Source organism: Salvia miltiorrhiza, chromosome 2, assembly GCF_028751815.1.
Source record: "Salvia miltiorrhiza cultivar Shanhuang (shh) chromosome 2, IMPLAD_Smil_shh, whole genome shotgun sequence".
Taxonomy (NCBI): domain Eukaryota; kingdom Viridiplantae; phylum Streptophyta; class Magnoliopsida; order Lamiales; family Lamiaceae; genus Salvia; species Salvia miltiorrhiza.
The window spans coordinates 66,196,468-66,206,451 of NC_080388.1; the positions used below are offsets into that span (position 1 = coordinate 66,196,468).

At 42.5% G+C, this 9,984-nt stretch overlaps 1 protein-coding gene across 1 annotated transcript; it reads left to right on the forward strand.

Annotated features, from left to right (window-relative positions):
* The first annotated feature begins 5,846 nt into the window (after positions 1-5,846).
* LOC131009899 (uncharacterized) lies at positions 5,847-8,735 on the forward strand. Its single transcript, XM_057937301.1, has 2 exons — positions 5,847-6,060; positions 8,539-8,735. Exons 1-2 carry the CDS (start codon positions 5,847-5,849, stop codon positions 8,733-8,735), a joined length of 411 nt encoding a protein of 136 aa, XP_057793284.1.
* Positions 8,736-9,984: the final 1,249 nt, after the last annotated feature.

The window sequence follows — 9,984 nt, forward strand, 5'->3', positions numbered from 1 at the left end:
AATCGAATGTAGTTTATTATTCGACATACTATCATCAAAAACCGGATACTATATATAATAACTCTCAATTAATCCTAGTTATTTTGTTTTATTTTTATGTAATATTATCGTGTATGATTTTTATATTTTATATTACATGTGTCTCACGTAACGGACGACCAAATTATTTTCTTGGAAGAGGTAGTGTGGTGTGGATGGGTAGGGTGTGGATAAACTTTTTAGGTGGCTCAATGGTATTGGCCTGTGACTTTAGGCATGCTACACATTGCATTCAAAATTTTTTGGGCAAGTCAATTTATAGAAAATAAAATAAAATAAAATGTAGGGACATGGGCTTGAAAGGTACTTGAACCAATAGAACTTTGACAAGAATGAATTTTCTAGTGAATCACCCTAATTGCCAAAGGAATGTTGCAAGAAACAAGAAAAATAGGTATACACTCCATCCACATCTACCACAATTTTAGTATTTTAATAATAAAATAAATCTCAACTAGAAATTTAGAAAGAAAAAGAATGAATAGTGTATATATTAAGTACAAAGACAGTCTTGAACAACACATAATTTAAGACGACAAGTTGATTTAAAATATTAAAGGCGGTCCAAGTTTATGGATTTTATTGAAGACTTTTAATTGTTTTCGAGAAAATTACATCCTTATATACTCCAATATAACTAGAAAAATACAAAAATTAAGATTTTCTTTAATTGTTACTATTCTATTAAAACATCGATCATTTTCTTTGGGACAAAATTTGACATGTTCATCTTGTGCTATATATCTAGTTAGGTCCCAAAATTTGACATGGTCCCCATTTCCAAACTCTACAGATATGGAGAGTCAAATAAATAATTCAATTTGAACAATAAAATATACAGTATATCTTTTAAACCTAATCAAGTCTTATACATATCAAGATTGGACTAGCTTAAGATTCTCACTACTAGGCTTGTCTAATTGGTTATTGGGTTTTGGATAATCCGTTAACCGAACCGAAATTCTTGAGTTTGGTTATCCAATAACTGAATTTTTTGGTTATCGATTCGATTTCGGGTATCATTTTTAGAAAAATTTCGGGTATCGATTAACCCGATAACTGAAACGGGTTAACCGAAATAACCGAACATTATGTAATAAATTATTTAATATATATATTATATACATTTTAATTATTAATTCATTAATTTGTCTTTCTTTTAAAAAAAATCGATTCTTAGGTAAAATAAAATTATGATATATTTAAAGTATAAGAATGAGCTTTAGTTTAGTAGATAAATTGCTTTGTGTATTTTTTAGAGACTATGGTTCAAATCCTTTATCTAGCAAAATATTTGAATTTTAATTTTTTAAATGTGTATTTCAGATACTCAAATAACCGAATCGAAGCGGTTATTGGGTAACCGAACACCTAAAATGGTTCGAGAACGGTTAGTGAAATATGGCAATTTTCGTATCTAGCAAATTATTTGAATTTTAATTTTTTAAATGTATATTTCAGATACCCAAATAACCGAATCGAAGCGGTTATTGGGTAACCGAACATCTAAAATGGTTCGAGAACGGTTAGTGAAATATGACAATTTTTGGGTTCGGGTAATCTAAAATTCGGATACAGGTAACTGAACCCGAATCGATTGACAGCCCTACTCACTACATATAATTAAATAATTATTGGGCGATCTCCCCCATTTTCTTGGACCATCCATCTAATCTCTCCAAAAAAAAAAATTATTTGAACCCTAATACATTCTTGAAAGGACAATATATTAGATGAGGCTCCATCCCCTGAAAAAGATTCGGTGACTGATTTTCATCCTATTACTTTCTCTAATTTTGTCTTGAAGATCATCTCCAAATTATTAGCTACTTGCTTGAATTTAATGGCCTCTGAGACATTCCATCAGTGGGAGACTGATACACGACTGTATTATGTTTGGTTGGAAAGAGGTTAATTGCATGATACTGTTGGAAATATGGTTTTGGACCATATCTGAATTTAATTATTTAATTAAATATTCATTATTTAATTGAAATAATTATTGGATGTTAATCTACGTGAGTAGATGAACGTGGTATACTTGAAGTCTCAAAACCGATTTCCGGTGAGTGAGATATTGTATATCAAAGTTTGGGTGTTGAGAAGGGAAATAACACTTGTAATGTGTTGTTGTCCCACATTGGAAAACAAGGGAAGAATACTCTTGTATAAGAATAGCAATGCTCATGGAGCTAATAACTTGTGGGCTTGCTAGTGGGCTTGGATGAAGGCCTTGGCCTCGCGCAGAAAATCTGCATTTTCTAACACTCACTCTCATTGCAGTTCTCGATTCCATTACGTTCGCCGGAGCTCGCCGGATTGTGGTGCTACATCCAACGAGACGTCGTCGTTTTACCTTTGGGGAAGATTCGCCAACACCGTGAGCACTACCGGGGCGATAATCTCTTGCGGGAAGAGTTTCACCTCGACTCGACGTTTCTTCACGTTTGTTTTTGTTTCTCTGTAATTTTCGCTCAAGCTTCCTTGTTGCTTCTAATCTGTTTATTTTCTTAGTTCAGTTTTCTAGTTTCGATCGTTTCGTTTTTTTTTTAGTTGTAAAGTTCCTCGATCGTGCATCCCGTTTGTAACAGATACGACTAAGGGTAGCAATATGGAATTCAAGATCGATATCAAGAAGACTTTCAATAAATTCATGAGTAAAACTTACAACCCTCAGATAATGGTCGTAATAATCATATTTGCATTTACTAAAGTTGCGTTGTGTGAATTGGAACATTGTGATGATTCTGGAGCCATGCATAATGTATGGACGAACTATGTGATTCTTAGAAAAATCAATGTCATTTTTCTCCACCTCTTGCATGGATTAAAATTAATGTACTGATGGTTCATCGATTGGTGATCCCGAAAAAATCTATTGGTGAAAGCTAAGGGTAATTTTCATGTGGAGGGTGGCGTTCCAACACAAATTCTTGGGGCTATTCATCTTGCTTATGTTAATAATTGGATATATGAAGCTCTGGGTAGAAGTCGATCGAGGATGTTGTTCAACGGGATCTTAGTGACTCAACCTAGAACACCTCTAGTTTGACTTGCAATATAACAAGGACATTCTAGTGATGATAAGTTGACCCAGTGTCATCTCTCAAGGAAAGTCTTAAAGGGCTTCTAGTAGTATCGTGGAAAAAGTAATAAAAGAAAGCAGTAAAGAGTTTGATTATTAATCTAGAACTGAAACTTAAAACTGAATTAAAACCAAATTGTAAAATTACTAGGCGAATTAAATTATTAACCCTAGGCAGAATTAAAACAACTTAAATAAAATCTAACTTAAGAAATTAAGTACTTGTAAATTAAAAATAAAACTAATCTAGGCATGAAACTAAAGTGCATAATTTAAATTGCATAATTAAAAAGAAAGCATAAACATGAACTAAAAACATAAACATGATTAAACGAAAATAAATTGAATTGAAATACGAAATACCGTAAATGTCTTGAACGTGTAATTGTGTCACGCAATCACAATCCAATAAATAACTAAAAACTTAACTTAATCGAAAACTAACTAAAAACAATGAATTTTCAATACTATGAAAAAGAACTATGAAAGCAATAAATTCTAAATTTCGGATGCCAAGAGATCTCAAAGATGGAGTCTAAAACTATAGCAAAAGATAGATGATTTTACAATAGAAATGAAACCCTATTTATAGACCTAGCTCTGGTGAGAATAAGCATAGCTAGAAAGTAATCGGTGCTGGCAAGAATAAACATAGTTGGAAAGTAATGGTGCTGGCAAGAATATGCGAAGCTGGAAAGAATAAACATAGCTCTGGAAAGTGAACTCTGATGATTATGCTTGGGAAAGGTAGTCAGCGTTGGCGAAATAGGTGGAGCTGGAAATGGTCAGCGCTGGCATTTATGGGCGGAGCTGAAAATGGTCAGCGCTGGCAGTTATGAGCTGAATTGAAAATGGCCAGCGCTGGCAAGAATGGGTGGAGCTAAAAATGGTCAGCGCTGGCAGTTATGAGTTGAGTTGAAAATGGTCAGCGCTGACAGTTATGAGATGAGTTGAAAATGGTCAGCGCTGGCAAGAATGGGTGGAGCTGAAAATGGTCAGCGCTGGCAGTTATGAGTTGAGTTGAAAATGGTCAGCGCTGGCAGTTATGAGCTGAGTTGAAAATGGTCAGCGCTGGCAGTTATGAGCTGAGCTGAAAATGGTCAGCGCTGGCAGTTGACTCTGGCACTTAGCTCTGCTATGTCGATGTCTGCTAAAAACACCATTTTTAACCCAAAAATCTCCAAAATTGCATTCTTCCATCTATAAACCTAAATCTCCTGCAAAGCATCAAACAAACCATAAAACGCACCAATTTCCAGAAGATTTAATTTAAAATATGCACATGCAAACCCCTAAAATTAGAACAATTAAGCATAAATCAACCCCCCCACACTTAGCCTTTTGCTTGTCCTCAAGCAAAATCCATATGAATCCTAGGAAGAGATTGATTTCAACAATACAAATTTTCATCCAAACATTCACAAAGTCAATTCAAAATTTTATCAACAACACACATCTCTTGATCATGCAAGTAACTCAAAGTTTAAGACGCAACAAAAGAGTAATGCAAGTAATTCGATCAGACCCGATTCTCCGCTAGAAGTGAATTCCCTAATGTGATCACTTTTATAATCAATATCTCCATTTTTCACACTTTTTGTGCTAAAGATTTTCAAAAGTTGAGCCATAATTCATGAAATAAAACCATTTGGATGTAATCCAAAGTCTTTTCACGTGGTTTCCCATGCTCATAGATTTAGTCTAGAGGAGCAGAGACTCAGAGCTGTCACGTTTTCAGAACAGGCCAGATGTTTCAGAGCTGGAATTTTCAGAGTTGGCAATTCGTCCAACATTTTTCACATTTCACAGATAAGATACAATCGTAGGTAATCACACTGACAATACTCCTTCTAGTATCTACCGGACAAATCACGTTTTACTAACTTACAATTATGTTGCAACAAAACTCATAATTCTTTGCATAATCAAGAGACGCATATTAAAAATAAAACAAGAATAACCACCATTCATTCACAAACCCTAAATGCACATCGAAAACCATCTTCTCTTCCACAAATTCATAAAAATTCGCATGAGACAAAGACCAAAAACTAAGCATAGAAGACTAATCTCGCCAATTTTTTTTTTTTATTATTATTTATTTTTTTTAAATATAAGCACAAGAAAACACCCCCACACTTAAAGCATGCCATGTCCTCAGGGAATAAAAGAAATACGAATAGTTTAGAAAACGTCCCTGATTATCGGCATTGAAAAACTGAAGCATCGTGAGAGGCGGTTAAGAAAGGGCTTTGCGGTCTGTTGCAAGTGTGGAGAGTAGCAGCATTGATAGCTGCAGACTAGAAAGGCAGCGCTGACTCAGTGTGTTGAAGAGCGGCTCCACGTAGCAGCTAGATATCGCCACCTTCGTGTCGTCGGCCCCGCCTTTCAACGCCATCGCCAAATTTGAAATCAAGTCGCCTAACGAGTTCCCCACGCTAGGGCAGTTCAGCGCTGACGGGTGTTGGGCGCAGCAGGGCCGAATCTTTGGGAGTGAAGGTACTTGCATTTGGCAGTGCTGGCTTTATGCCGCGCTGAATATGGAGAGTGAAGGTGCTGGCAGCGCTTTCATGTAGCAGCGCTGACGTTCTGCCTTGTTGAATTTGGAGAGCGAAGGCGCTGGCATAGAAGACTAATCTTCGCATGAGGCATGGTGCGCGAGAGGCATGGTGCGCGGAAGGCATTGTGCACCAAGCATAGAAGACTAATCTTCGCATGAGGCATGGTGCGCGAGAGCAAGGCGCTGGGCAGCGCTGGGCATGAGGCAGCGCTGACGGGTGCGGTTGACGGGGCTCGCAGCGCTGGCATGTGGCGTGTGGCTGAGCGGTGCGGGGTGCTGGCGGTTGGCGGGTGGGCTGGAGCGGGGCGTGGCTGGGCTGGGGTGGCAGCGCTGTGCGGGGGGCGTGGCTGGGCGGTCTTGGCGGCTGGCAGCGCTGGTCATCGCTGGTGTGGCTGGTCGGGCTGGCAGCGCTGGCAGCGCTGGCGTGGCTGGGCCGGATGAGCGGGGCTGGCATGTGCGCTGACGGGGGTGGCTGGCAGCGCTGGGCGGGTGCGGGTGTCGGTGCTGGCAAGCGCTGACGGGGTGGGCTGCGGTTGGCGGTGGCAGCGCTTTTCGGGGGTGGCGTTGACGGTTGCGTGGCTGGGCGGGGTGGCTGGCAGTTCGGGGTAGCAGCTGCTGGCGGGTGGCAGCGCTGCCGGGGGCGGGCTGCGGTTTGGCGGGTGGGCTGGGCGGTTCGGGGTGTGTGGCGTTGGACGGTTGCGTGGCTGGGCGGGGTGGCAGCGCTGGCGGGTGGCAGCGCTGGCCGGGGGCGTGGCTGGGGCGTGTGGGCCTGGGGCGGGGCGTGGATGGCGGGGTGGCAAGCCTGCCGGGGGCGTGGCCTGGGGTTGTGGGCGGCGGGGCGTGGCTGGCGGTGGCAGCGCTGGCGGGTGGCAGCGCTGGCGGGGGCGTGGCTGGCAGCGCTGGGCGGGTGCGGGTGTTGGGTGGCTGGGCGGAGGTGCTGGCAGCGCTGGCGTTCCGTGGCGGGCTGGTCAGCGGGTGGTTGGCCGTTGACGGAGGAGTTAATAAATTTTTCTCTTTTTTTTTTTTTTTTTTTTTTTAAAGATACTCTTTCCCCCAAAATTTGCGACGCTGACTGCTTCACTCAATCGGCCTTGCCTTTATTTGCCAACGCTGACTCTTTCAGCTATTTTCCTTTCTTTTGCCAGCGTTGGCTTTTATGGCGTCTTTTCTCCCTTAGCCATTATTGGCAATTCTTGACCTTAGCTTGGTAACTGTGCCATTATAGGTGCTGACGGGTGAGGGTGGCGGGTGGCGGAGGAGTTCTTGCAGCGCTGACCAATTCGGTTGATTTATGCGGGTGGCAAAAATCAATGCCGATGGAATTGGTCAGCATAAATCAACCGAATGGGCGGGCTGGAGCTAAGGCGCTGGCAGCGCTGGAGTCAAAACATGAACGCCAACATCAAAGTATCCACATGGCAACCAAAACTGAGGAAAGACTCAAAACAAACAACGAAAACAAAGAAAGCAAAAGAAAAATAAAAATTAAAAACAAACCAAAGGTGGGTTGCCTCCCACTAAGCGCTAGAGTTAAAGTCTCCAGCCCGACTTCAAAGTTGAACTTCAGCTAGGGTTGTGCAGAGCTTGAGACTCCACCTCCATAGGCGAGCTCTGGTGCTCGTAGTACGGCTTCACTCGATGGCCATTCACTCGGAAACTCTCCTTTGTGTGCTCGTTCAACAGCTCTACCGCACCATGCTCGAACACCTCTTTGAGTAAAAATGGACCGCTCCATCTGGATTTCAGCTTTCCCGGAAATAACTTAAGTCGAGAATTGAACAAGAGCACCTTCATTCCAGGGCAAAGCTTCTTGTGGCAAATGCGGCGATCGTGGAGTCGCTTCACTTTGTCCTTGTAAATTCTCGCATTCTCATACGCCTCATTGCGTAGCTCATCTAGCTCCTCCATTTGTAGCGTGCGCTGCTTCACAGCTGAGTCCAAGTCATAGTTAGCAACCTTGATCGCCCAATAAGCTTTATGCTCAATTTCCACCGGCAGATGGCAGGCCTTGCCATAGACGAGACGGTACGGACTCATCCCAAGCACGCCCTTGAAGGCAGTTCTGTACGCCCAAAGAGCATCATTCAACTTTGTGGACCAGTCCTTGCGTGAGGGTTGAACTGTTTTCTCCAAAATTCCCTTGATTTGCCGATTGCTCGTCTCGGCTTGGCCAGAGGTCTGCGGGTGATAAGGTGTTGCTACCTTGTGCGTGATTCCATTCTTCTTCATGAGCTTTGCAAACAACTTGTTGCAGAAGTGCTTGCCTCCATCGCTAATGATGGCTCTAGGAAATCCGAATCTAGAAAGAATGTTCTCTTGCACAAACTTAAGTACCACATTAGCATCACATGTTCGCGTGGGAATAGCCTCAACCCACTTGGACACGTAATCTACAGCAAGTAAAATATATTGAAACCCATGTGAAGTAGGAAATGGCCCCATGAAATCAATGCCCCACACATCGAAAATTTCGACAATTAATATGCTTTGGAGAGGCATCTCATTCCTGCGGCCGATATTTCCTACTCTCTGGCACCTATCGCATGCAAGAGTGAAAATGTGTGCATCTTTGAAAATGGAAGGCCAAAACAAACCTGATTGAAGAATTTTATGTGCTGTTTTCTGCCCCCCAAAGTGTCCACCACAATGATCTTCATGGCACATCTTCAACACTTGTTGTTGCTCCTCTGCCGGCACACACCGTCTAATGACATCATCCTTTCCAAGCTTGAAGAGGTGAGGAATCTCCCAATAGTAGTGTTTGCACTGAGCTAAAAATCTTTTTCTCTCCTGCGATGTCAGCTCAGGTCGTAGAATACCACAAACTAAGTAATTGACAATATCGGCATACCAGGGCTCGGCGCTCGCAGGGCTGGACTGAGCAGCGCTGAGTTCGGCAGTGCTGGGCTGGACAGCGCTGAGCTTATCAACGCTGACTTCGGCAAGGCTCGCAGGGATGAACTGAGCTGCGTTGGGCTGGGCAGCGCTGCATTCGGTGGAGCTGGGCTCGGTAAAGCTGGACTCTGCAGCGCTGCACTTGTCAAAGGTTAATGCATATGTTTGCTCAAAAGGAAAAGATTCAGGGATGCAATTAAGATTCGACTCTATCCGATGATTATCCAAGCGTGAAAGGTGGTCAGCTACATGGTTCTCGCTCCCTTTCCTATCCCTGATCTCTACATCAAATTCTTGCAACAGTAAAACCCAACGGATCAGACGAGCTTTAGCTTGAGGTTTAGTCATCAAATATCGCAGCGCAGCATGGTCACTATGAACAATAACCTTAGACCCAATGATGTAGGCACGAAATTTATCTAAGGCAAAGACCACAGCAAGCATCTCTTTTTCAGTAGTGGTGTAATTTACTTGTGCACTCTTCAGAGTTAAACTAGCATAGTAAATTACACGTAACATCTTATCCACACGCTGACCTAGCACAGCTCCTACAGCAGAGTTAGACGCATCACACATAATTTCAAAGGGCAATGACCAATCAGGCGCAATCACCACCGGGGCAGAGCTCAATTTTAGTTTTAATGTTTCAAAGGCATTCATGCAAGAGTCATCAAAATTAAACGGAATGTCGTGAGCTAGCAGTTTGCATAGAGGTTGGCTAATTTTAGAGAAATCTTTAATGAAACGTCGGTAAAAACCGGCGTGACCTAAGAAACTCCTAATTCCTTTAACATCAATAGGGGGTGGTAACTTTTGGATTACCTCCACTTTAGCTCTGTCGACCTCTAGTCCATGCTTAGACACCACATGACCCAAGACAATACCACGTGTAACCATGAAATGACTCTTTTCCCAACTCAAGGTTAAGCCACTTTCAATGCACCTTTGCAACACTACATCAATCTTCGTCAAACAATCATGAAATGACTGCCCAAAAATCGAAAAATCATCCATAAAAACCTCCACGAATTACCAATCATTTCAGAGAATATGGACATCATGCATCGTTGAAACGTCCCGGGTGCATTGCACAACCCGAACGGCATCCTCTTCCATGCAAACGTTCCAAAAGGAGTGGTGAAGGCAGTCTTGAGTTGATCTTCCGGGGCGATCGCGATCTGGTAATATCCTGACAAACCATCAAGAAAACAATAAAAATCATGCCCAGCTAAACGATCTAACATTTGATCAACAAAAGGGAGAGGAAAGTGATCCTTCTTGGTGACGGCATTGAGTTTCCTATAGTCAACACACATCCGCCACCCCGTCGTAGGACGCGTCGGTACCAACTCCATCTTGTCATTGCGCACAACCGTCATTCCTCCTTTCTTTGGCACGACATGCA